The sequence below is a fragment of the Chelmon rostratus genome, chromosome 10 (assembly GCF_017976325.1).
Source record: "Chelmon rostratus isolate fCheRos1 chromosome 10, fCheRos1.pri, whole genome shotgun sequence".
Taxonomy (NCBI): Eukaryota; Metazoa; Chordata; class Actinopteri; order Chaetodontiformes; family Chaetodontidae; genus Chelmon; species Chelmon rostratus.
The window spans coordinates 24239602-24267563 of NC_055667.1; the positions used below are offsets into that span (position 1 = coordinate 24239602).

Here is a 27962-nt window from a genome sequence, read left to right on the forward strand (position 1 = left end):
AACAAAGCTGCAGCCTTGAGAATTTAAACATGATCTGATTGGATTTGCTGTGATTGATTTTTGTCTCTGTGGTGTTTCCAGGCAGGTGTGTTTATTCCTAAAAAGAGGAGCTACACAGAATGACGGGGACGAGGACGGCCACGACCCTTTGAGTATAGCTGTACAGCAAGCCAATGCAGATATCGTCACGCTGTATGTCGATCCGTGCGCACGCTTTCCACAATTATTCTCCGCCTTTGATTATTTTGTTAAATTCTGCTCCTCCTCCCCTCTGTTCTTCCTCCTTTCCGTCAGGCTGCGTCTGGCCAGGATGAATGAGGAGATGCGGGAGTCGGAGGGACCCTTCGGACAACCAGGTCAATACCCAGCCAGCAGCCCCACTGAGCAGCAGTATAAGAAATGCATTCAGGAGTTTATCTGTCTCAATATAGCCGAGTGCTAGAATCAAGTGCGGTCGGGTTAAACTACAGCGTAAAGCCAGCGCAGGGGTGCCAGCAGACGTATGACTGACTGCGGGAAACATGTCGGCGGGCTCGTGCCACTTGTTTTCTCTAAAAGGGACTTTTCACCGCCAGCTTAACTTCCTCTCTCCATCAGATATATCAGAATATATATCGATCTCCTGACTTTACACCACAGCACTCAGCTCCTCGCTCAGGATCACACACACTAACTCAGTGTTAACCTCCTTTGATGATGTCACACGGTTGCCAAAAATTCAGCGTAGATGTTGCGCAGAGTTGACGAATCACTGCCAGGGAAGCCGCTTTTTTTTTAAAGATTATCCAGCAGAACTGTCGTCAAAGCAATCAATAAGCCACAGATAAAGTCATCAGCAGTGTATTCGGGAACGACTTTGACCTTTTATTTGGAGGTTTTGGAGGGTACGGGCTGCTCTGAACCAAAGACCTGCCACGCCACATGTCCCCGCGACGCTACATTTAACTTCATCGTGTGTTTTCCCCACCCACAATGTTACTGTTGGCTCAGTATGAAACTCCTGGTTAAATCATCAGGGCAAAAGATTAAAAGCTGCGTTAAAAAGAAGCCTGTGTACAAAAAACCTTTAGGGTGGAAGGTAACTGTGACTCCCATGGTGCATTTCAGCACAGAACATCCAATCACAGAGCTTAAACTTCTGTTACGTGCACCGCTAACAGCGGGCTGCGTATTTTTACAATTTCTAGGTCACTTTTAGATGAATTCAGCAGCTCTCCATCTTCTGTTTATAAATTCACTACCGATCTGGTTTATGCCTCTAGCTGGAATCGTCTCCATGGCAACGGCGGCCGAGGCTCATGGGTATTGTAGTATTTGGAGCTGTCTGCCATACAAGGACAAACAGCATGTGATTTCTCATTAACTGAGAAATAATTAAAGCTGGTGGTCATAGCATGAACCTACAGGGCTGTGAACATGACGCAGCAGAGTCCTGTGTTTTCAGTAACGTTGAAGGTGTCATTTAAAGAAACACTTCCAGAAGCAGCTGCTCCTCTCACTTCAAAACAAAGCGCTTGTAGCACAGATGAGTGGAGGGATGAGGCAGGACTGTCTGGTGCAGCCAGTTCACCGGTCAGACCTGAGCTGCTTTAATAACCCGAGGATCCGCCGTCCGCGCACGTGAGATGAAAAGCCGGCGGAGCTTTTAACGTGGTGGCAGTCATGAGGGGAAACCGAGGCCGTGGTGACTGTGGCTGAGAGTAAATCATCACAGAAGAAGAGTCGTCGCTCTGTGTTGATCACGTAAAGCTTTCATGTTTAATCAAAAGCGACATTATGCACTTTTTCTGACCGACCGCGGTTCGACTTTTGTTCCTGCTCTTCGTTTATTTTGGTTTTTGTTTTTTTCGGAATACACTCGAACGCGTTTTTTTTTTCGTTTGTGATGAAGCTTCCAGAGCAATAGTGCAATGAATACTTCAGTACGGATACTCTGTATTTTTTTGTATTGAGTTGAAAACAACAATGCAGATGGTATTTTTTTAAGCTGGATATATTTTGTTAGATTTTATTTTGCTGAGCACACACACACGCACACACACACACACACACACACACACACATACATACGAACACACATAGCGCCAGTATTATATTCTCATGATGAGAAAGCCAGTACTCCACAGTTTCAGAATATATAATCACTTGGATTGATTCTGCAGAACAAACTGCAGTGGACGGTGGACGTTTTTGATAAATCACTCATGTATTACTGTATATACAGTATTTGTATGTTAAAATGTTTGTTTATAGTATCGAATGCATCACGACTAGGCCTCTGTTAGATTTGTCCTTTGTTTATAGTGCATGGGTGGATGTTGCCCAGGTCTCCCTGTTGCTTTGGTTTACTTCTGTGCCCGGTGTATGTGAATACTTGACATTTAGTATTGTTGAATAATGTTGATATCCATATTATATACTGCCAAATCATGACAGCCGTGCATGGAAGAAATGGATGCAAACAGACTGAACACCCCTTTTCTCACTGTCTTCCATTGGCTGGATGGTGTTCGTGCAAAAAGCTTGATGACAATGAACACGGCGGCCCGCTCGCTGCCCAAAACTGTATTTAATGATCTCGTTTATGCTCTAAAATAATGTTTGGCCTAATGAGTGCTTTTAGTTTGACCCCCTTGGTAGCTCACAGTGAATGGAAGTGATCCAGAAAGTGCTGGACACTCGTATGAGATGTTTTTTTTTTATGTTTCCTGAGGCTAAATTAGCCGACAGAAAAAAGAAGACGTTGCTTGTGTTTGGCAGATGCTGTAGACTGTTGGGGTTTAGTTCAAGCCAAAGACCACAGACAGTTTTTCAGAGAGCTGGCAAATGTTTTTACTGTTTTCTTTTTTTTACATTATAAGGGACTGTGAAAATTATGCAGAGCTATTAAAAAGTGAAACCCTCACCGCTAATTTCTTAACCCTGATTGTAAGCCTGAAGAGTAGCAGGTGGATGGTCATCAGCACTAAAAAGTGAATTCACTGAAATGAGCTGATTCTGACACAAATTTAATGATTTAAAATTTTCCACAAAATCTTTTCTGACCCTCTTTTCCACCCCAATAACTGTCACACAGTCCCAGAGTCGAGGCCCTTTAGAAGTGAGATGAGTTTTAAAGGGCGCGGCAGCTCTCTCGTTCTTTCCCTTCCTCCTTGTCAGCGATGGATTCAGAGCACTTTGAAAACACGACACCCAGCCTTTTCTTCGTCTGTGCAGTACTCAGTGTGGGAGCTACACAACAACCTCGCTAAGGTTAACAGGAAGCAGACTTTACTCGATGAATGATGTCGTCGCTCACGGTGATTCGCGTCGAGCCGTTGACGGGTTATGTGTTGTACAGTGTGGTCAACAAGTCGACTGTTGTGTATATAAACTAAAAACTATTAACACTTTAACTGCCTGCTTCTAACATGAAATTTTTAACTTTCTTGTATTTTTCCTGTCTCTGACTGTTATCTGTAAAAACTGTCTTTAAATATACAGAACCTGCATATTAACACTGCTACAACCTCTGTCTGGTTTCAACGGCGTCTTTTTTCTCCCCGTGTCTTCTTCAAATGCTACTGAAAATAAATGGAAGATGTGGCTGAAAGCTAACCTCTCCCTTTGCTTCTTTTCTTCTTTTCGGAGTCGTCTTTTTCATGTTTCCATACTCTTTTCTACATCTAACAGCACTAACAAACTCATGGCTTCATGGTGAACTAATTATGGACCAAATATCTCTGATTTTCACAGCATGACATAAATAAATATGCATGGAAAGATATTAATATTTGACTTTCAAATGAATATTTTCCCACTGAGGCTGCAGAATTATTACATTATGTTGCTCTAATATAATAAACTTTACCTTAAATCCCCCATTTAGCATTTATAAAGGTTTATAACACTGTAATGTAGTTGTACACAGATATAAGAACATATTTGCTGCTCATGTGAAGCAGAAGCAGTTTTTGAATGATTGATAACACAGTGTAACATACCTGTAATCATATCTAATGATATATGATCACACACAAACAAACAAACTCTTACTGTGTTATAATTCTAGGCTGACTTACTAGATTTCTTCCGGAGCTTTCAGCTGCATCTCATGGCCGTCATCAACTGACAGTGTCTTCATGACAATGAAGAAACGCATTTGTAAATAAATATTTACTTAGTTAATAATGTCATCGTGATAGGTGCTACATTAATCAATATAATGACATAAGTATCACAATCTGTAAGGATGAATCATACGTGAGTTTAGTTTACAGCTGATTCATCAGTCAGTCGATTGACAGAAAATTAATCCGCAGTTGTGATAATCGAGCGTCGATGTTCGCTGCTTCCAGCTCCTTAAATGTGAAGATTTGATTCTTTTCTTTGTCAGATGTGACAGGAAACTGAATATTTTGGAGCTTTAGATTGTTATAACAGGCATTTTTCACCATTTTCTAAAGTTTAATAGACGGAAAAATGTATCCAGAAAATAATGGTAGTAATAGAAAATAACCCTTTGTTGTAGTAAGTATTTAGTATCGCTTTCAGATAAATGTGGTGGATTAAAAATTACAGTATTTACCTTTTGGAAATGTAAATGAATAGAAGTATAAAGTAGTATAAAACCTAAATACTCAAGCACCTCAGAACTAAAGTTAAATACTTGAGTAAATGTATTTAGTAACTTTTCTCCACTGTATAAAGTTAAAGATGGCTCACAGGAGGGTTATGGTTCATTCATAAATGCTTAAAAATGCCCTCATATCTGTTTACAGCTGCATTACACTGTGTTCTGGTGTGTTATAAACTGTGGTGGAAGCTTGTTTTCTCCAACCAATAGTGCAAAATTCAGAACTATTAAAACTAAATTAAAATTATTAAACAGAAAAGCAGCAGACTGTCACATCTGAGAAGCTGGAAACATGAAATGTTCATGCCTGAAAAATGACTTTAATGGTTACCAAAACAGCTGCTAATTAATTTTCTGTCCACTGATTAATTGATGAATCAATCAGTTAGACAATCATCTTATTTTATGATCGATTTATATCTTTTAAATGCAACAATCTTCATTTGTAAAGTAGCTAAGCTGTCAATAAATGTAGTCGAGTAAAAGCACAATATCAATAACAGAACAGAATGTGGCTTGAGAGGAAAAATCATTCATAAAAACTCAAATATCATATCATTTATTGATATCTGCTTACAGCTACATTATATTGTGTTCTAGTGTGCTGAAAACTGTGTTACCAGGTTTAAATAAAGTGCTCCCAAGAAGCCATATTTAGTAGAAGTCTTAAACTCCCTGATCTCTCGGCCTCCGTCTCTTTCTCACACATGCATAAACAGGGAAGGCCAGGAATGTTCCTTCCCCTTTTTAATTAGCCAAGCCTGGGAGCTCTCATGGGACACAAAAGGGTTCGACCGCCTTTGTCACGCTGGTATGTTCGGCGGTTGCCATGGCCACAAGAAAAGTAAAGGCTCAGAATTTGGAGAGTTGAAAGAGCGAAAAGCTTCATGGTGCCATTCATGAAGCTTTTCCTTACCCGGGCCTCCTCTGCTGTCTGCTTCCCTCACCGCTTCTATTCAAAACTGTCATATAAAAGATGTTTCGCCTGTTCAAAACAAGTCAGGCCTTTCCTCTCTAAAGTGACAACAATCAGCCCCTGTGCTCAAGTGGCATCACTTTCATCAGTGTTTCCCGTTGTTTTCTTCAGCAGGAGACGCCACATACCTCGACATCTTCCGGGAATTTTCCCACATGGCGTCCCACAACCCAGAGAAGCTGAAACGAAGGAGCGTGCACTTCCGGCACTCCTTCAGGTAGTCCGCCAAGCGTCCTCGGAGGAGCGACATCACATACTTGAAAAGTGCAGCAGCCACTTTCCATAAGCAGTCACAGCTGGAGGATGCTTCAGTTCAACAAGGGATCACGAGCTTGAAATTTGAACCACTTGGAGAAGCCTGATAGAGGAAGGATCACATACTCATCATAACAAGTTACCCACCTGTTTTATTCCTCAGAGAAATTTACAAATTCGCCTTAAAAGTGCAGCAAAGTGAAGAAATTGTGGCAATTTTGTGAAGCTGTTCATTATGATTCAGTGTTTAGAATAGCTGCATTATATCTGTGCTGTTCTTAGATCAAGCTTTTATTTTGAAATGAGGATCTGCTGGTCTTTTCCTCTCTGCTTTTGTACAGCGTTACATGAAACTTTTTAATAAAATGCCGAGCACTTGTTTTCTTTTTCTTATTTTTTTTATATGAATTTGTTTTGCTGCATCAGTTTCATCATCCTGATCAAAATGTTTGATTCATTGAAGGACTTTGATCAATATTTTACATAAATACATTGTTCTGTTTGTCATGCATGCATTTACTCCCATTATATTTCATACTTAAACTTGAATTCAGTGTCATATCATCATTAATTATCATCAACATCAACACCTTGAAGTGGCAGTGTTATTTCTCATGATGAGCAGTTTATTTTGTTGTGAAACGTGTCTTCTCTTTTGCGTTGACTATGCTGGTGTAGTCTTCAGAATATTTTTGTTTAAATGTACTTTGCAGTACCACTATGAAATGCAGTGCTTATGTTACTGTGTACATGCTGTAGAAGCAAAAGTGCTAATATATCTGAGTGAGCAGGGATACTGAAAATAAACATTGTCTGTGTTTCTGCGCACGCAGAAAGAGAAATCTGTTGAGTTGGCCTGACCTGTTGACTGACCTGCAGCACATCATCACAGCATGAAGTTAAACAACAGCGCCCTCTGGTGTGGCAATGTGGGACGAGTCAGGCAAAACCTCCCCCTGACATCCTGTTTGAGATTATAACCACTGATGCCAAGTATCTAAAGATATTTACAATATTAATGAAACCCCTGTTAAAAGAGGTCCTCACTGTTTAAATAAAGGCTTTGATTGTTATAATTATTACCATGACAGTAATTGAACCTCTAATAAATGCATTTTTTTTTTTGCTCTGACCTGCCAAGAGACTACAGATGTGAATTAGCTTGAAGCTATAATCTCATACAGTGCATCAAATGGTAACATTTGTGCTTAAATTGCACACTGTCAGTTTAATCGGTGGCTCACTATTTAAGTCGTCATGAGTGAGACACCGTGATACATAGACGATCTTTGACTCCCTCACTGCAGCCGACGCTGCGCGCCGTTAACGTCGTCACGTCTCGCCGTGACGTCGTCAGGATCGGAAGTAACGTTACGGCGAGCAGACAGTCAGCGATGATGGAGCTCTGTCTGGGCGACAGCGCTCATTATGACGCCGTCTGACACTTCCAGTGACATTATGCACATTTTGCTCGCTTGACGCGCGATGTGACTGCGGATTCGAGTCAAATATGACTCGGATGCTTGTAGCTAGCTAGCTGTTAGCTTAGCCCTCATCCGTCCTGCTACAGTGAGAGCTCCAGCAGGCAGCTAGCAGCTCAGCTGATCAGCTGCGGCACTACACAGAGCCCGGCGAGAAGATGATGAGGCCTTAAATGTCAGATCGGCGACGGTGTGTTCAGTCATCAAACACAGGTACTGTCATTCATGGACAGGTGAAGCTGAGGGACTGTCAGGCACCTTTATCGCAGTGGCGTGCACAGACACTTGAAGGGGCAGGGGCCAAAAACCACAGCCCTGACCCCGATGTGTGATCTAGGTGGGGCATAGCAGGTAGGCAGGGCACACACATTGTATTAGTAAACTGGCACAATTTCGTGGTGTTCTTTGGCTTAAGGGATAGATCTAGTGATGTACATTTTATTATCATTAGTTTAGAGCTGAAACCTTTAAACCTGGAAATTCAAATTGGCATTTTTGCTTCAAAAACGATGATTTATTATCAAAACAGTCGCTGATTTATTTTCTATTCAGCTAATTATTGCAGGTTTTGATCCATTTCAAACTCTTAATTCTGTGTCAGGGTCTTGTCTCCGGAGGTTTTGGACGTCCTGTTGATGGTTGCTGCTCGTCTTCGGCCTCGTCCACAGACATGGCGTCGCAGCTCCAGGTGTTCTCCTCTCCCTCTGTGTCCTCCAGTGCCTACTCTCGCTCAAAGAGGCTCAAAGTGGAGAACCCTGCCTGGGATGTGTCCAACCAGCTGGGAGATAATGGTTACTACCAGCAGAGCCCCACCCAGGGAGCTGCACCCTCCACTTCTGGCTCCAGCTTCAACCCAGTGTACAACGCCAACCAGGTGCACCCGCCGACAGCGGGCTCCCGGGAGCAGACGGTGGTGCGGGCGGCAGACAGCACAGGCAGCCTTCGCGGCCCTCCCTCCTCCTCTTCCTCCTCCTCCTCCTCCAGCCGTCGCGTCAAGGATGCCGAGTCCTCCTCCCAGCCGTGCGACCTCTACCACAAGCAGTACAGCTTGAAGCGGAAGAGCGAGGAGGTGGACAGCAGCGACAGCGTCCAGATTCTTGAGGAGCTCTCGGCCCCCGTGGTCTCGAACCGCACCGGTGGTGGAGGGGGGACCACCACCGCGCAGTCGATAGCACATTCCACTTCGACCACGAAGAGCAGCAACTCCCACAGCGAGGGCGACTACCAACTGGTCCAGCACGAGATTCTGTGCTCCATGTCCAACAGCTACGAGGTGCTGGAGTTCCTGGGACGCGGCACCTTCGGCCAGGTGGCAAAATGCTGGAAGCGGGGCACAAACGAGATAGTGGCGATTAAAATCTTGAAGAATCATCCTTCATATGCTCGGCAAGGTCAAATTGAAGTGAGTGTGTTATACTGAAAAAGATAAAAACTCCATGACGGACAGACAGAAAGCTCATTCTTCAACCCCCCCTCAGAGTAATCCAGTAATACTGGTCTGAACATCCGTCAGTACCGTGCACACAGGAACTGCTAATAACTAATTCAACATGACTTTTAATAGTGCATATTTGCCCATATGTAAACAAGTTAAGGCTAAAATAATGTTGCTCAAGGTGTAGCCCACAGCTAACTCACTGACTGATTCACATGTGGGATGGATTGAAGACGTGTGAACGATTCCAGAGATTTTTTTTTTTTTTTTTTGTGAGGTTTAAAATACTGTGCACTGACAGTATGACACCTCACTGATTTTGAGTTTAATAACATTGAACAGCGGTCTTCTGTAGATTCAAGGCATCTGTCTGCCTGAATCTTTCATATTAATAACTGCTGTGTCAGACATATTTTACAGCTTTCAGAAAAATTTCCCAGTTTTAATGCGAGTTGGAAGTTGACATAAATGCTATTTGCGGGATAACTTATTCATGATAACTCTGATATGACTTGGATGCAGCATTATACTTTCTGATTGCAGTCCCAAAGCATTATGGGAACTGCAGTTTCAAAACAGATGGTTATCCCAAAAAAAATGATTATCCCAAATAGAAGTTATAAAAAATGATAGGATAAACGAATCCATTGACATGTTGTCATACCCCTGCTTTTTCATCATTATCCACTACTGAACGCAGTTACATCTTCATCTTCCTCTCCCTCCTCCCTGCAGGTCAGCATCCTGAGCAGGCTGAGCACAGAGAACGCCGACGAGTTCAACTTTGTCCGCTCGTACGAGTGTTTCCAGCACAAGAACCACACGTGCCTTGTGTTTGAGATGCTGGAGCAGAACCTTTACGACTTCCTGAAGCACAGCAAGTTCAGCCCCCTGCTGCTCAAGTGCATCCGGCCGATTCTGCAGCAGGTCGCCACGGCGCTGATGAAGCTGAAAAGCCTGGGGCTGATCCACGCCGACCTGAAGCCTGAAAACATCATGCTAGTGGACCCTTTGAGGCAGCCATACAGAGTGAAAGTCATTGATTTCGGCTCCGCCAGCCACGTGTCCAAAGCGGTTTGCTCCACCTACCTGCAGTCTCGGTACTACAGGTGAGTATGTTAGCCTGGACTGCGCAGGAAGGGCTTTGAATGATCACTTAACTGTGTTCGTAGCATGCAAGTTACCTGCTGTGACCTTGTCATTCGTCATCATGTGCTTGCAGAGCTCCAGAGATCATTCTGGGCCTTCCTTTCTGTGAAGCGATCGACATGTGGTCTTTGGGATGTGTCATTGCTGAGCTGTTCCTGGGATGGCCCCTTTATCCCGGAGCCTCGGAGTATGATCAGGTCAGCTGCAGCGCTCCAAACTCTAAAAGTGACATTTATTTTCCTTCTTCATAAGAAACACTAATAAATCATTGTACAACTTTCTTTTTAAAGGAATACTTTAAGACGTTTTGGAGAATGAGCTTATTTGCTTTCCTCCCAGGACATCGGTCTCATAACTGTCCATTCCTTTTGACCTTTTGAAGCTTCAGCTAGCAGCCTGTTAGCTTAGCTTAGCATAAAGACTGGAAACAAGGGGAAAGAGCTAGCCTGGCTCTGTCCTAAGGTAACAAAATACAGCCACCAGCACATCTAAAGCTCATTAATTAGCATGTTGTATCATGTGTGTTTAATCTGTACGAACAGAGTGTAAAAGCATCAGTGTGGTTTCACAGTGAGGGACTGCTGTTTCCTTGTTTGTGTGTGTGTGTTTGCGTGCGTGCGCGCGTGCGTGCGTGCGTGTGTGACTTGTTAATATTGACATATCATCCAACATATAGAATGAGTACCGTACATACCCAGTGGTAAGTGGGTAAGACAAAAGCATACTTTACACAGTTACACCCATACTGTTCATACATGAAGCGATATTATTATAAGGTCTGTTTACAAAGATGCAGATGTTTCTTTTTCCAGCAGTTTCTTAATGCTTTGAGAGCTTTTGTAAAATTCCTTATCCTTCCTTTAATTATATAATAAGCATATAATTGATAAGCATCAGATATTTGTTGACTGTTTGCAGTCACTTCCTGGAGTCTCTGCTGGTTGCCTGGCAACCTCATGGTCATTTTTGCAGTTCTGTGTAAGTACACAAACAGCATTTACTGTGTATAATTCTGAGGTGCTGGTTTGCATTTTTTTTTTATGCCTCAGTGCTGTGACAGCTGTGGCGTTGTCAGGAACGCCTTGAAGGACGTTCTTCGAATTTGACACAAACTTCCACTTGGTTTTACTTCCACTACTTTTGGTGGTCAAAGGTCACCGTGAACTCACAAGACACATTTTTGGCCTTAACTCAAGAAGATTTCATAAGATAATTATGACAAAAGTTCCCACAAATAGGATAAAATGATGAAGTGATGACATTTTATATAGGCCATTTTATGGCCATTATTCAGCGCCGAAACTCAGGAACAGAAGATTGAGACCATGTTTCACGTGTGGTCAGATGCTGAATTGGTGACTCTAATCTCCGGTCCACCTTGAAACTGTGCTGATTATTTAGATCTTCTGTGCTGTCGGTTGAACATCTCCAAGAAGCGTCCAGGTTTTACAGCTTGTAGCTTCTTTGCAGCAACATCCATATTTGAATCGCTGTAGTCAAACAGAAGCTGATATTGATCTTCAGGTGATGGTCGTTGCACCTCTGTGCTCCTCTGGAAAAATAGTCTCCAAGTGAAGACAGCATGATTCTCACGGGATGTAAATGCTACTTGATTGGTTGGTGGAGGCAAACAACCGAGACAGTAATTGTAGTTTACCTTTGGATAGACCCGAGCTAGCTGTTTCCCCCTGTTTCCAATCTTTATGCTAAGCTAGCTGGCTGCTGGCTGTGGCTTCATGTTGTGACACACTGTAAGTGACAGTTAAATTACAATAATGACCAATCATTATGTCAGTTTTACTTGTTTTTCCAGACCCCTTTCACAGGGTGAACATGCAGCCCTCAGGTGGAGTCAGCTGTATATAAACTGCTATTGAATGCAAATGTAGGTCACCGGGTTTACATTAATCTCATGCTGGTACATGACGTTTTTTTTCTTCTTCTTCCATTGTCGCTCTCAGATTCGTTACATTTCCCAGACCCAGGGCCTTCCAGCAGAGTACCTCCTGAGTGCAGGAACCAAAACCAGCCGCTTTTTCAACAGAGGCCCCGACTCCAGCTACCCCCTCTGGAGACTAAAAGTGAGTGACTGTGCAGAGAACGAACAGGAGGAACATATGTACAGTACGTACACTGAGGTCTCGCCGCTGTGATTTTTCTGCAGACTCCCGCAGAGCACGAGGCAGAGATGGGCATCAAGTCAAAGGAGGCAAGAAAATACATCTTCAACTGTCTGGATGATATGATGCAGGTGAGGACAGACGCTTCATTCCAGATGAGCTGCAGAAACTGTTTTTTGAAATTCCCTCCCGTCCCGCTGCGTCCACCAGAATTTTGGTGTGATGCCATTGGCACGCTTGGACATCTCATGTGTTGACTAACACAGACTTCCTGTCCCTCTGCAGGTGAACATGACAAACTTGGAGGGGACGGACATCTTGGCGGAGAAGGCCGACAGGCGGGAGTTCATAGACCTGCTGAAGAAGATGCTGACGCTGGACGCAGACAAACGGATCACGCCCATGAAGACTCTGAACCACCCCTTTGTTACCATGACTCACCTGCTGCACTTCCCTCACAGCTCACAGTAAGATGTTTCATAGATGATCAGCAGAACTATTGATTTTTTTGTTTTTATTTAGCTCTGATAAATATTACTCTTCCTGATACTGATTTTTTAAACTTTGATTTTTTTTAGCGTGAAGTCCTGCTTCCAAAATATGGATATATGCAAACGCAGATGCAGCGCCTTTGAGAATGGAAAAAATATGTTTGCCAGCAACAATACCCCAAGTGCAGCCGCCAACCTCACCGTCACCTTCAGTAGCCAACTAAACCAGCACAATCAGGTGAGAATATTACCTGTCGTCTGCCTCAGGGTCACTTTGTTCTTCACATTACACTTTTCTTGTCTATCCATGTTTCAGTTATTGCAGGGTGTATCAGTCATGGCTCTGGGGCCTCATTTATCAACTGCATGGACTGATTCATTCGTTTCTTCTTGTGCCAGAGAATAAGAGTTCCCAAAGACGTGCATTTCCATTTTTATCTGGAACACGATGTTATCTCTTCGTTCTGAAATCAGACTATGAATGCATCTGTTTCATCTTGTTTCTCTGGTACTGCACACACGAAAACAGAAGATCTGTCGGTGACATTCAGTTGACTCAGTTTGCTTTTATAACCAACTGTCATACTTGACCGTATATGGCATTCAGTGGGCGTTTCTGTATGTAAATGAGCTCCTGGCTGCAGGTACAGGTGAATGTAAAGCAGATGAGATTTTTCATTGTTCGTTGTGTGAAGTTATGTGTTTGTTTGTAGCTCCTGCAGATACATGCTTTGTTGGATGAGGCCTCAGGTCTGTCTTGCTGATCTTTTCAGGCATTGGATACAGTGTTTTCTGCATGTCCTGTCTTACAGATGGCCTCCACAGGCGGCCAGTCCCTGTCCCTCAGCAGTAACGTCCCCTTGCTGAACTACCAGCCTGGCCTCTACCAGCAGGCCACTATAAACATCCCTGGTCTAACCCAGCAGGGCGTGCCCCTGCAGACCAGACCCACCCAGCTCTGCACCCAGACTGAGCCCTTCCAGCAAACACTCATAGTTTGTCCCCCGACCATCCAGGGTGAGAATGCAAGATGTTAGCGTCATGTTGCTTCAATGAAAAGACATTTCAATTCACATTTAGTTTGTAAAATGCAGGAATTCTAATTTGACCAACCAGCAAAAAAGAAAGAGATCTTCATAAACAATAAATATCTTATAATCTACATTTACTATTTATTTTTACACACGTTTAATTGATTTGACATAATATAACCTGCCTCCATCTTTTCCTTCTAGGTCTTCAAACATCCAATAAGCCCTCTGGTTATCCAGTGAGGATGGACAACTCAGTACCGTTAGTTCCTCAGAACCAGTCGTCCCAGTCTCTTCACATCCAGCCTGGCATGCTGGCACAGGTAGGACCCACCGCACCAGAGCTTTACTTAACCTGACTCCAGTATTGAATCCACTCATTGAACGATCAGCATTAGTATTGGTGGAATGTAACTGAGTACATTTACTTAAGTACAGTTCTGAGGTACATGTGAGGTTAAGAGATTTGGGATTCTCTGTCTCAGTGAATCCAGGATTTTCATCATATGGGAGCCGGATCCAAAATGGATCTTGTTCTGGTGTTGCCACAACCTGAAAACTCTTAATCCGAAGCAAAGACTCCCTTTTCTTTAGGATTGAGTAGAATATGAACGTTTGGATGACTTAACACCTCCACTCATTTCATCCTCACACCTCCTCCCAGGCCTCCCTGGACCCGCTGCTGGTAAGCAGCCTGTACGCCTCAGTGGCGGGGATGCCGCGTTTAGACTCGGTCCGGCTGCCAGTGGGCTGCAGGGGCGAAAGCCTCGGCGGCTTGCTGGATCAGAGCGCCTCCATGCTGGTAAAACGCCATCATCACAACTGGCAACCCTGGCTGAAATCTCCTCTTTCTTCCTCCCTTCCTTCCTGCTAGCACACGTCTGTCAGCTGGCGTGCAGCACAGCGTGAGACGCACGTGCAGCTCATCAGTCTGGTTTGCGCTTTTGCTGCTTCAGGTGCCAGATGCATTAAACGCTGTGTAGATTCACAACTAAAGCTGTGCCACAAAGGCAGAAATATGCACGCATTTTCATTAGATAGGTATGTGAATAAAAGGTTTACCTTTAATTGATGCTGTGAGTCACAATCAGTGAATTTGAATCTTTACGTCCCTCACCTTCCTTTAATCTCATGACCTGCAGCTGTCTCAGCTAAAACTGTGTGTATAACTGATCTGATGTGTGCATGAGGTGTGCACATTCTTCTTTTATGAATTTAGATTAAAACAGGTTTTAATGCCGGCTCTCAAAGAGCTCATGAGAATATCTGAAGCTCGTTCTCAGACCGGGGTGAACAGTATTTGCATTATTAATATCCATTAACAGATTATTTCACAGTTCAGTTTCGCTGATGCTAAAATTGTTTTTGGTTAAATTGGAATTTCTCATTGTGTTTCCTCATCTGAGACTCTGATAAATCAGTTCTGTTTTCACCAGGTTTCAGTCTTTATGCTTAGTTAAGCTAATCAGCTGCTGGCTGTAGTCTTGTTAATAGCTGACAGACATTGGTGTCCAAATTCTTTTCCACCTCTCTGCCAGGAAACAAATAAGCCTCTTTCCCCAAATGTCAAATTATTCATTCAGAAGCTTCCGCTCAAGATGCTGCCTGACACACAGTTATCACACAAGCTTGTAGAAATTCACAGAAAGTGAAATCATCTGTTCAGAAATAGCTCATAGTTGTCACGTTTCAACCGCCGTGTGTAGAACGTTTGCGCCTCCTAGTGGTAGATTTAAAAAACAGCACTGGGCCTGATGCTGCAAAACAAATGTCACAGTTGTCACTGCACCTTCATCCCTTCCTTCCCTCATCTCAGACTAACACACTCCTTAGACTTTCAGGTGGGCCGTCGTTGTTTCTGGACCCTCTCTGTTTCTCACAGTGCAGGACTCTGTGACGTGCATGCATGGCGTCAGAACCTGAGGGAAATTTTGCCTCTCTTTCTTTAGCTTGGTTTGGTGTTTACTGCTTCTTTAGTCACCTTTCATTCTGAGCAGTCACACATGCAGCTCTCTCTGCACAGGATTAAGTCTGGAAACGAGATGCAGATGGCGGCCACGAGGCGTCATCTTTAGTTTTGTTCAGCTGTGTGTGTCTGCCAGATGTCTTAGTGTAACACAGATGTGAATGTTGGTGTTTGTCTATAAGCTGCGTGTGTTCATCATGCTTCTTATTTGAAAGTGATTCACTTTGTTCTCTTAAAGGTGAGGTGAGTCGTTCTGGAGAAAGATATTTCCATCTCTCCTCCTACACGATGCAATTACACGTCACCATGGCAGAACACATGTTAGCATGGCAGGAACGGTGTCGTTTGGTTCGGCCCGAGACCCTTTGTTTGTTTCCTGTTTACAGCCAGGACTGTTTACAGAATACACAAAAAAACAGCTCGTGAGGAGATATTCCTCCAGATATTCCTCCTCCAGACTAGCCCCACCTTTAAAGGGTCACTGCTGAAGTTTAAGGTTTTTGAAATTAGACAGAGTGCAGTTTTTAAACCTCTGTGTGTGTGTGCAGCAGGGCTGGCCAGCAGGCACACAGCAGATCCTCATCCCTTCCACATGGCAACAGATGCCAGGCATGGCCATCCATAACCCTGGGCAGGCCGTAGTGCCGGACTCACCCATGGGAGCCCCCATCTCCGACAGTCAGCAAGCGTCCGGCTGGAGGTGAGTTCAGCTTAACTCTGTGTCTTCATGCTGCTTCATGCTTCACAAGCAGAGCTTCAGGTCATTCTAATACGAAAATACAATCAACAGGTAAGTCAATGTGGCCGGTCGAGTGAGGCGGTTTAAAATAAGTTAAAGTTAAATTTGTCCTTCCTTTTCAGGGGTCGTCATGGCAGCCAGTACGATGGCGTCAGCCAGCAGGAAGCTGGCGTCGGCCGTCACGCTGCCTCCCAAAGCCACAACTCAGGGGCCGCTCACTCGAGAGCCCAACAGGGCAAGAGGTCGAAGGGTCGACACGCAGAGAGCAGAGCCAGGTATCCTGGCACACATTCACTGTACATACATGTTGCTGGGGGGGGGGGGGCTGCTGAGTGATTTGATAAAAACTAGGAGATGTTTGTAGCCCTTTATAAGAAAGTTTATCTTCATGACCTGTTTCAGCCTTCAGCAGGTTAGAGAAGAGACTGACTCATTTATGAAAAATGATCTGAGATTTATACTTTAAGGAGACTGAGCATAAAAAGCATGTTCTAAGAATCTGAAGATTTGTCAGGGTAGAGCGGGTCATCCTCCAATCAGCAGCCACTATCATCATGTGTCGTTAAGTGCTTTGAGGGGTCAGTAGACTGGAATATAAATGCTCGTTTACCATTTGTAACTTACGTAGCTGTGAAAAAAGCAGAATTAATTCATGTGGTTTGTCCAAAAATAATGACTGTAAGTCTGCTAATTCCTATCACATTGTTCATAAAGCCCATAATGCCCAAACGGCCCTTATATCCTACGTAACCAGCTGGAAAATCACTGACGTCAAGTCTAGACTTTGCTTCTAAATAAGATCATTTCCAGGTTGGAGTAAGGTTTTCTGAATAACTGCTTACATGTTGTTTTCTGTTTATTATTTGGATCAAGCACAAGCTGTAAAGGACATTGAATACATCATAAATAGGTGGCAGACTCACTCAGCTCGCTATGGATGAAGTATTTTGTAATGAGGCAGTGATGCGGCGTCTTTGTCCCCCCCAGGCCCGTGTCTTCGGTGCATTCGTCCACCACTGTGGTCCACAACACTTCCGCTTTTGCTGGTGACCAGTCTCAGCCCATCGTCATCTCCGACACACCCAGTCCCGCTGTCAGCATCATCACCATCCACAGCGACTCGGAGGACGAGGATGACAGGAAGTTCCCTGCTGCCTGGTGAGCTCATTTCCTGTCTGTGGAGTTTCGACCGAGTAGGCGAGAGGTTCGGTTTTGCTGAAAACTCATCTGTTCTCCTCTCCTGCAGCTCTGGAACAAGCCAGAGGACCAACGTGATCAGCTGCGTGACGGTGCACGACTCTCACGACTCTGACTCCTCCACCAGCAGCCCCCTGAGCCCCAAGACCACGTCCCAGCCCACCAAGTCTCTGGCCATCATCATGCCCTCTGTGAAGAGCCAGCCAGGGGAGAGCACAAGCCACAAAGCCCCAGCAGCTCCAGGTCCAGAGGGCACTTTTATCCAAACACAAATGTCTTTATTCTCAGGTTAAACTGAAATGACACGGATCCATTTTATTCTTCTTCATCTGTACTCCTCTTGGTGCTCAGTGCTCTGTCTGGTTTTCACCGGTAGATCAAGCTCCAAGCAGCTCTGGAAAGTCCAAGAAGGGGTCAACTCAGCAGTCCGGTCGGCCTGGAGAGTCCAGCGCTGATCGCCATCAGCGGGCTGCATCCAGCAGGTCCCAGCCTCTCAACCTGAGTCAGGTAACAGCTTTCCAACATAGCTGATGTCTTCTCCCGGTGAACACAGAGGGAGTCTGGTTCTGTCCCAGGAGCGACGTTTAGGTCAGGAATTTGCGGTTGCCACGGCGCCCAGCTGCCCGTTAAGACTGCGAGCGCGTTCAGGTTATTTTAAAAGAGCACTGAACGCCAACGCTCTCTGTTGTTTCAGGTCCAGCAGTCTGTGATGTCATCATCCCATGACCAAACAGGAAGCAGCGGTTCCCTGAGGCGCCAGCCCACATACCCCCCTCCCGTCTCCTCCCACTCATCCTACAACACCCTCTTCAGCTCGACCCCGAACCTGTACGCCTACCCGGCGTCTGCCGCCCTGGCCTCCGTGTCCCAAGCCATGGACCAGATGCAGGGCGGCCCGTCCCGCCACGGCAGGGCGAGCGGAGCTTATTCTTCCCTGGCGTTGCTACAGAAGAACGGCAGCTTGGCTCTGGCAGGGTCTGCTGCGGGACAGTACGGCAACCACCAACAGCAGCAGCAGCAGCAGACGCAGCAGCAGCTGGGAGGGCAGCCTTTCCACCACTCCAGTGCCACTTACCAGCGAAAACTCAACCAGTACCCCTACCTGTAAAGACTGAAGCATGAAGACCAAAAGGAGACCGAGACGAGGAGCACAAGCTCATCACGGGTGACTGTGATTAGACTTCAACTCGACTGAACTTTTCTTTCCTGTCCTTAATCCTCTGATTCTTTTGAATGAACCAGTCACAGAATGTATTTATATTTTAACCGCGGTCAGTTTTTAAGTCTGTTGTGTTGCGTACAGCATGTTAACAGCGACAAACGGTGCAGTCTGCATCTGTCGGCTCTCTACTCGTATGAACGTTTGAGGTTAAAGTGCTAAACTCAGCTTCAGTTTAACAACATCAGATGGAACGAGGAGGAATCGTCGCCCTTTTCATACAAATCTCCCGATTTAAGGGGCCGGACATAAAGCAGAAAATTCTACTTCCAGGCTGCAGTTTTGAGTTGATTTTTAACAAGTTAAGCCCCAAAATTTTATTTATTTAAGAAACGTGTGTTGAGGAGAAACGGGAACTTGCTGCTCTCTATTATTATTATTATTACTGTCAGAATCATCAAGTCATTGTTTAAAAGTTGCATTTACATACAGTCGCCTTACTTATTTAGGCCAATGTCTTTTACTTCAAACTTTAATGTGTCAGCACGTCGCGATAAGTTGAATGAATACGTTTCATTTATGAATGTACTGTGTGCGTGTTTTATCTGTATTATGAAAAAAAGGAAGCTGTGTACTGTACTGTATAATGATGTGTCACTGTTCTTCAGATGTTTTCCATTCTGTTTCAGCACTGGCCATTGACTCAATTATTCAGCACGTTGAATGATGCAGTACGTTTCAGCGTAGAGTAGCGCGTGGTATTCAGAGGGGGCGGTCACCTTTTTTTTTACAGTTCATCTTAAGGTTGCATGTGTCTGACATGGCGTAGCATTCAGGACACGTTCGTAAACTGCGGCCTCGCTGACTTTCAGCGTCACTCGCAGGAGGATTATTAATGTTCGATTTGTACGGCAAACACGTTAATGATATTGGGAAAATGTAAAAGCTCTTGTCTTGTGAAGTGATGTTTGTGAAGTACAGCGTGCACATAAAACCTGATTGGGTTTCACACTATCATGTCAAAGCTAAACTTCACGGTAATACGTTTGAATTGTGAATAATCCAACCTGACGAAGATGATTTATAAAAATATGAATCGATGTTCAGTGTGTAACTGCTTCTAAACAAATCATTGGTTTGGTGAAATGATGGTTGTTCTTACAATCCTGCTGTGTTGTGAAGTGCTACATTACATAGAACACAATGAACCTTAACCCGTATATACGCAATAAAATCTTCAACAGAAATTTGGGACTCATTAAGAATCTTTTTCAATTTAACCAGTGACAGTTTCATATACGTCCAAACTTAATCCAGAATCCAGGACTCACAGCTGCATCCAACCACTATTTGTATATTGATTAAAATGAATGATTTGGCAATTATTTAATTTGATCAATTAATCATTTGCTTTAAAAATGTCTATAATACATTTTAATTACATAAAACAAAAAACTGACATTTTGAGAAGAAGCAACTGGACAATATTTCACTTTTTTGAAAAATGACTTTGATTTGGCCATTCATTTTTTGATGACTAATCAATTAACTCTTAATCAATCAACTGTTCAATTCTGCAGTTTTGTTTATGCATACTTTGTGTTTGGTGGCAAATTAGCACCTGTTAGCATGCTAATAAACTATGGTGGTGGACATAGAACACACCTGTTAAACATCAGCATGTTGGCATGACATTGTGAGCATGTTAGCATTAGCATTAAGCTAAAAGCACCAAAGTGTAGCCTTACAGGGTTGCAGACTCCCAGTTTAAGCAAAAATACTTAATTAACATTTGCTGGTTTTCTAGGTCTCTGATAAAAAATGTAATCATGTTTTGGAACATCTGTATGAACAAAACAAGCACCTTGTGGTCATTTTTCACAATTAAACATTTTTAATCATTGGTGAAAGCATTCATAACCTGCAGTCCTAAAAATGACTAAAACACTACAGAAATTCAGGAGCTACTTAATTGATAAGAAATATTTATTGTTTACCAGTATATTTGCAATACATTTTATAAAGCTGTGTCACATTCTGTTGTCATTAATCTTATTTTACAATCCAAACAGGACAGAGACGCCTGCACCAGAATCCAAATACACAACAGGATATTGAAAAGCTCAACAAAACGGAGGAGTAATTCCATTATTTGTCCATGCAAGTTAAAACAAGGTACAGGTGGAAATGTGCAGATGAACCGAGAGCATTCAAAATTTAACAGGTAAACATGAAAGGTGAGCTACCTGTCGTTTGTGAACTGAGGACGCCGAGACGAGCCGACGACGGCGAGAAGTGGAAAACAAGTCCAAACCTGCTCAATGTTCAGCGACGTTTCTGATCTGAATGTAGGCGGTCAAATAAAATCATCTGTGTCCACGTCTCAACAAGAGGACGAAAAAGCCAAGACCAACAGAAAGCCTTCACCACAGGAGACGCCTGAGACACACAGGTGATACTAATGACATCATCAGTGACACCTGTGCTTTCCCTACGGCAACATGTCTGCAGTGAGAAAGACCTGCTGTTCTCATATATTAATCTCTCTGCCTACATTTTCTATCACTGGCAATAAATTATGAATGAACGACTGTGCTAAAGAGGATCGCTGGACTTTACTGAAGCTGTTTTTAAATGTTATGTTTTTCTCGCACAATCAAATACCCTGTTTTTAAGTAGGACGGAAACTAGAGGAATTGTTCACCACCAATGACAAAAATCACCTTTTGCATCATATTCTTCAGAATATGATAGCTCTGTAAGGTTGTTCCTTTCAGCAGCATTATATTTATCTTCTCAGCTGTTCTCTCTGACACCGACAATGAATATTTACATCCGTGTTTACTCGCCAGCTGCAAACAACGTCTAGCTGCGCCATCTCTCTCGCCGCCGCGAAGGGAAAATCTAGTCAGGGTTAAAATTCCTCATATACACACATTTCACGATATAACACACATCGATTTGAGTTGCTGCGGTGCCTCAAATTTGTGGAAAAGCCCGACATTTGAAGGTCAAAAAGTCCAATGGCACACAAAAGGCAGACCATGTTAACTCTGATGGCTGGCAGGCAGTCCGGGGCTGAAGGAGGGATGTTTTCATTTTAGTCAGCAGTGAAAGAGGCCAGTGAGGCTTTTAAACACAGAATTGCACACTAGATCATCCTATCATTAGGTTGGGGCCACCCCCTCCAGCTTGTCCCTGAAGCAGATGTAGGATGAGAGGGGGGAGGACGCGTTGGTCTTCAGAACTCCTCGTGGACATTTCTGGCGTAATCCATCAGCTTGCTGCCCGTGAAGTATTCGCTGTACTTGAGAATCTCGTCCAGCTCCAAGCTATGATTCTGGTTTTCATCCGCGACGGCGATCATCTGCCTGGCCTCGTTCAAAGCGTTGTGCTCATTCATCGGGTCCATGTACTCCTGAACGGCACACAACGACACACCAGGACAAGAACGTTCAGGTTTTTTGAGTCCTTCAAATATTTTAGCCGACTGGATGCACAGGACTTCAGAAAAAATGACTCAAATCATCAAAAACAAATATGAAGTATAAAAAAAAAGTATCAAAAAGGGAACAATCAAAGCAGACTTCTCACCTCCAGTTCCTCCATGGTTACGATGCCATTACGGTCTGAATCAATGACATCCTCAAACTCCTTCTTCCTCTCTCGAACCCAGTCGTCATCGATGTCCTGAGCCTGCTGGTTCTCCACGGTGCCCACGGGTAAAGAGATGAACTCTGACAGTGTCAGTTTCTGATCACCATCCTGGTCTACAAGCACAGCACAGTGGACATCTGAGTTTCACCCTCTATGTGTTAAATACATGTTCAGAACAGGCCTCATCACAGAGCAGCTATGCACACGGACACCGACGTCGACATAAGGGTCAAATATACGGATCCACTGTAAAATGCAATCATATAAAAGAACAGATCAAGTAGAGCTTGTCACCGTTTTTCAATGAAAACGTACCAATTAGGGATGGGTCATGATTTTCTACTTCACACATAGCTATTATAATCAGATCACTAATTACTCGCTACATTAGAATGAAAAACCAGTACGCTCCTGACTGAGGTAAGGCAGGTAAAGCTAGCTGCTAGCACATTGCTAGCCAACAACAAAGCACAGTCCTGTGCTGCTTCCAGCCTCTAAAAGCATGAACACTCGCTGCTTCTCTTCATTTTCTCTGATTGTAAACTTGATAATTTTGGGCCGTCGTTCAGAAAAAAAAAGCAAATCAAAGACGTCACCTTGAGCTCTGGAAACTTGTGATCAGAGAACAATTGATCAATTAATTAATAGCGTTCTTCAGATTTATTTGTAATTAAAATAACTGTTAGTCACAGGACTAAAACATACTGCCTAAATTTGACTTCCTGTCATGTTCTACTGTGTCGTCTGAGGCAAAGTGCCAACAGGTAGGTAGGAAGTTATATTGATAATAAACTTTATTATATAGCACCTTTCATGCAAGCAGGAGCATGTTTACATAACCAAGTGACCTGAGTAATAACAGCTGATACAAATGAACTTATTCACATGCACTGACACCAAACCACGTCACCCAATGAGGTTAAGAACAGAACTCTGTCTGCATGTAAACACAGCAGCACATCTTAAATATCTTAAACGGTGCACAACAAAGCTGCTAAAATCTAAATCCTTGCATGAACAAGTATGTGTTTTGATTTTCCAGCCTGCAACTTCACTCTCGACGCCCTCGTCAGCAGCAGGCAGCTGTTTTCAACAGAAAAGCTTTAAAAACCCACAGTTCACGCTACCAGCTGAGCAATTTACTCGACAGACGAGGTCAGCGCAGAGCAGGTGCACACAGAGGAGAATTCAGCTGCTGAACAGTCCGATACTTCCCTCGGGAGGTTTTATGGAGATCTAATGAGAGCTAACAGGTGAGTCAATATTGGAATTACATTCATAGCAGAATGTGACTCTCAATGCTAATGATGCTGCGTGTGTAACTAAGCTGCTGTTTGCTACAGGTGATAAAACATCAGTGTAGAGTTGAGACAGATTCAGGACAATGAAGGCCAGGGTTCAGATACGAGGTGAGTAAAATGTACCTAAGTCGCGAACAATCTCCTTGACCATGTACTTGAGCATTCCTCTGCTGTGCTCCGGGTGGAGGAAAGACAGGAACTCCTGCTCGTTCAGCAGCTGGTCAGCCGGGGTGTTGTCAGCCTGAAACCAGCGGTCCTTCAGGCTTTCCAAAACCTCCTGAGCTGCAGTGATGAAGATGAGAAGTTCAAATCAGTTATGTTGTTGCCTAAACAGACATCTGCAGCACAGCCTGGGACGTAGTTCTGTACTTACTTTCCTCATCCAGTTTCAGATCTTCATTATTCTTTATTTTCTCAGCAATTTCCTTTTCACTGAAACTTTTGCTGGCCAGAAATTTGACTCTATATTCATCCCATGTCACGTGACCTATGGACAACACAGGAATTGTGGATTTTTGGTTTTGAATAAGCAGAAAATATACATGAGTTTAGGACACGGTGCCACAAACAGAGCGTGCTTTGAACTAGAAGTGGGCGTGACTGTCGCCACGCTCTCTTACCGTCGCCGTCTGGGTCCACGGCGCGGAAGCTGTTCTTGTTCTCCACCATGGCCTCCTGAAAGTGCTCCTCCGTCTTCTCCATAATCCAGCGCTGCATCTCTTTGGCGCTCACACTCCTGTCCTTGTTGAAATCAACTCTGCGGGTGGAGAGTTTGAAAACAGACACGAGTTGCTAATTTAGCTTGAGCTAATGAACAATAATACTGTCGCTGCTCCATTACACTGTGAATTATATGCTATCAGCTGTAATGTCCAGCATGATGCATTATCTGACTGGCTCGTGTCCAATCCAGTGCTTTGGTTTAAACTTGCCAAGCACTAAAACCTTTAACATTGACATTTCTTTACCATTTAAGGCAAAACGGGAGAATAATAGAGAGGATTTGTCGAGTGCTTTTCTTCTCTTCCTCTGTCATTATACTCTGCATTTATCTAAAAGTTGTATTTACTAGCTACTTTGCATGCACATCCATCCAAAACTAAATAAACATTGATTGAATCACTTTGAGTCATTTCTCATGAAAAAACATTTCACAGTTTCAGCTTCTCGAATGTGACGACTTTCTCTTGCCGCTAGAATGAAGTGCTTGTACGCTATGACAGCAATATCTTGACACTTTCTAGCGATTTGCTATTATCTTAACAAAGCGGCTTTGTAAAACAAACACGGACAAAACAGGCGGAAGTATCACTTTTCTACTTTTTACTCAACTTAAGTCAAATGTTCCCTTGACTTCACCTGATTCACTGTTTCCATTCTGGCCTCTATGCTCTGCTGTCTGCAGTGTGTGTGTGTGTGTGTGTGTGAGCTGAGGCACGTCCTTGGTCAAACAAGCAGAGGAATGACCAGAGAAGCTTGTGACCATAAATGACAGCAAAACATCTGGAGAACTCTCAGCAGAGTTTTTTTTCATTCATTTTTCTGTCTCCATTATGGCAGATTCAGTGTGGCTTATCAGCTTCTCTTCCATTTTCTTGGTTACCACGGTGACAGGTCCTGCCCCATCTAATATATGACTGCCCGAGAGGGAGAAACAGTGACAACGCCTTTCTGGACACTTCTGAAATTTTCAGTGAGAAGCGCTCAGAAGGTGGAGCACGCTGAAAAAAGAAACTGGGTGCAGCACTTTTTCTCAAGGCTTTTCTCAATGACTGAAAACAGATGCTGACGCTCAGAAAGAAACCATACACATGGGGCAGTACTTGTTTTTAGGCAGTATTTTTACCTTGTGGTATTTTACTGAAGTAAAGCATACTTCCTAACTATGCAGAATAATATTTGATTTCGCCTATTTTTTCCCCTTTCAGATACAGGTTCTCACTTACATATTGCCTCATGTTTGTTCTTAGATGAAAGTTTTTTTCTGTATCTGGATGCTGCCTTCTAAAAAGAGGAAATATACTTTCATTTTATCACAGCTCATGGGCAGTTACACCTCTTTGTTACCCTAGTGTCCAAATGTTTGCCACTTCCAGCGTTGCTTAATGTAGCACTGGTTTCCATATCCAGACTGTTTGCACTGATGTGTGATTTATCATACAATATTACTTTTCATCCACTCTCATTTTAATCTACTGTGACATATATATATATGTATATTACTGTGCAATAGCTTTCATGCTGTAGTCACTTTATCCACCATGTGCAATTTGTGTAAAATCTGTACATTTCTGGCAGTATATTTTTATGGAAATATTTCCATAGTTCTTGCGGCAATATTTATTTTTTCTTTTTCTTTTTTTGTATAATATGTACTTATATATAGTCAGCTTTTATTTTGTATTTTGTTTTTTGAATTTCTCTATTTCTGTTGCTATTTTCTTTTCCAACTGCCAACTGCTGCTGTAATACCCAAATTTCCCCGCCTGGGGATTAATAAAGTTCTTATCTTATCTTAAAGCCTGCATCTGCAGCTGCACATCATCTACGCTCCAGCATGTAGTCTGCGAATGCTGTAACTCCTGACTGAGTGACACAGTGAAAAACATGTCTTACTTGGTGAAAATTTCAATAAGCTTCTTCCTGTTCCTCCTCGGCTCTGAGTCCTCTTCAAACTCATCCATCTCTTTACCCAGGAACACCTCCTGATGGAAGTCCTTGTTGAGGTGGCCATCCATCTCCATCTTCACCCCATTCAGGTGGTCTGGAGGAAGAATCTCGTTGTCGTCCTTGCTGGGTGGAGACTTATCTTTAGGTGCTGACATGTTGGCTGGCCGTGCATGCACATCCATGGTTTGGAGAAGGATACAGAAAAGCAGGGACACAGCCAGGAGGCTTCTGCACCACAACTTTGTCCGAACAGCCATGACTGCCTGTACATAAAAGCAAAGAAGGAGTTATGTGAGCTGACTCGGAACACAAAGATATCAACCAAAGTTAGCTAAGATAAGATAGTGCTGATGCACGTCATCACGTCCAGAGTTTTATAGTGCTGCACGGATTTAAATGCCGCGTTCAGGTCGAGTGGGGTTATCCGTGATTGCAACACGCCCACTGGAAAAACCGGTTCACGTAAACATAACTTCTGGCGTACTGCTGTGGAGGGCTCAAGAGGAGGGAATATTTGCAGACTCAAAACAGATAGAGCCAACGAAAGCATTTATCTTACAGCAATACACAAGCAGTTAATAGCACAATAAACTACGTAAATCCTTACGTAGTTATTGTGCTTTTACACTAGCTGTCAAACACAATGAATGCAACTTTAAAACTCGGAGTGACATCTGCCAGGGTTGGTTCATTGGCAATTTTAGCATCATAAATAAAACATTGTTAAGTTTTTAAAGACAAGAACGCTTCCGTGGTTCTGTAGTGACACGTGACGTGTATTCTGAGCCCTACATAAGGCGTAATGATAATTTAGCTGTCAAGCCATTACATCGTCATTTACTTGTATTATCTATGTTTAGATTATCTACTTCATTATTATTTAGCTGCACGCTGCTAAGTTCTCATAAGGCAGCAAACAGCTTCTTAACGTAAATCACGGTTAGCTCGTGAATTTAGCCTCGTCACGTCATTAGAATTATTTGATACGGCAGTTGACTTTGCTAGCTAAGTGGCTAACACAGGCAGGCTAATAAGGCATTATAGGCTAGCGCTAGCTGGCAATAAATAAACAGTCTAAATATAAGCGGTAAAGGAGGACAATGCTCGCTGAGGACGACAAACCTGTCAAGCACGAAGACTAAAAACGACACTATGGTGAAGTTCAGACGACTTTGGAAATGATAGACGGCTAGCTGCGGCAGTGCAAGTATCAGCTGGCTAACGTTAGCTAGGACTTCCTAAACAGACCTGCGGTGGTTCCAGTCAGGCGAGCTGTCAGACTCCAGTTCCTGTACACGTGGCTTCCCCGCAACACCCCCGCTCCAGACTGTGGGACGGCTCAGTCCAAAACACCCTTGAAGGAATAAGGGTCGGATGGAAAGCCTGCCAGTTGTAGCGGGTTGCTGGCTAGCCGATAACCTTGCTATGATATATTATATTAAGTTAAAAAATTCACAAGTATAGAATCCAGCCAGCACTTTCAAAGTAAAAGTCGTATTGACTAACTTCGAGAATTTCTACTGTAATGGTTGATTTCCAAACAGGATGTATATCCAAGGTGTAAATAACTGCATTTTCCAGAGAATGCGTGGGAATATTTATAAGTAGCTTAACTTATTTGACAACATTGAATTCCTTATTTGATTGAATAAATATCCATATGTTGAGTCCGATGTAGCACGCGAGCATCAAGTGTTGGAAGAGAAAATTTAGCCAGCAA

The 27962-nt window shown here is 43.4% G+C and overlaps 3 protein-coding genes across 12 annotated transcripts in view; 2 read left to right on the plus strand and 1 right to left on the minus strand.

Annotated features, from left to right (window-relative positions):
* acap3a (ArfGAP with coiled-coil, ankyrin repeat and PH domains 3a) overlaps positions 1-6669 on the plus strand; it is a 95957-nt gene extending 89288 nt beyond the window's left edge. For 2 of the 4 annotated variants that reach the window (XM_041945461.1, XM_041945462.1), the window contains exons 23-24: positions 82-356; positions 5706-6669. In XM_041945461.1, coding sequence (XP_041801395.1) covers positions 82-356; positions 5706-5812 — 382 coding nt within the window. In that variant the 3' untranslated portion in view covers positions 5813-6669. Of the gene's footprint in view, positions 1-81; positions 676-5705 lie in introns of those variants that run through there. The other 2 variants (XM_041945463.1, XM_041945464.1) reach the window with 2 other exon arrangements.
* A 560-nt stretch (positions 6670-7229) lies between these two features.
* On the plus strand, positions 7230-19861 carry hipk1a (homeodomain interacting protein kinase 1a). 4 transcript variants are annotated; one of them, XM_041946225.1, is made up of 17 exons: positions 7230-7678; positions 7929-8729; positions 9498-9871; positions 9985-10108; positions 11873-11992; positions 12076-12162; positions 12317-12498; positions 12610-12760; positions 13335-13539; positions 13758-13876; positions 14218-14355; positions 16068-16219; positions 16381-16533; positions 17246-17416; positions 17505-17743; positions 17832-17962; positions 18150-19861. In XM_041946225.1, the coding sequence occupies exons 2-17, from the start codon at positions 7998-8000 to the stop codon at positions 18561-18563; spliced, it is 3492 nt and encodes a 1163-aa protein (XP_041802159.1). In that variant the 5' UTR covers positions 7230-7678; positions 7929-7997; the 3' UTR covers positions 18564-19861. The 4 variants fall into 4 exon arrangements, with proteins under 4 accessions (XP_041802159.1, XP_041802158.1, XP_041802161.1 ...); XM_041946224.1 differs by having other exon boundaries at positions 7230-7540; XM_041946227.1 differs by having other exon boundaries at positions 7230-7540; positions 17505-17698.
* A 718-nt stretch (positions 19862-20579) lies between these two features.
* Positions 20580-27662, minus strand: sdf4 (stromal cell derived factor 4). 4 transcript variants are annotated; one of them, XM_041946611.1, is made up of 7 exons: positions 27491-27662; positions 26189-26501; positions 24193-24329; positions 23946-24059; positions 23696-23854; positions 22209-22384; positions 20580-22032 (listed from the first exon to the last, which is right to left on the minus strand). In XM_041946611.1, the coding sequence occupies exons 2-7, from the start codon at positions 26497-26499 to the stop codon at positions 21856-21858; spliced, it is 1074 nt and encodes a 357-aa protein (XP_041802545.1). In that variant the 5' UTR covers positions 26500-26501; positions 27491-27662; the 3' UTR covers positions 20580-21855. The 4 variants fall into 4 exon arrangements, with proteins under 4 accessions (XP_041802545.1, XP_041802544.1, XP_041802543.1 ...); XM_041946610.1 differs by having other exon boundaries at positions 26189-26505; XM_041946609.1 differs by having other exon boundaries at positions 27365-27503.
* Between the last annotated feature and the right edge of the window lie 300 nt (positions 27663-27962).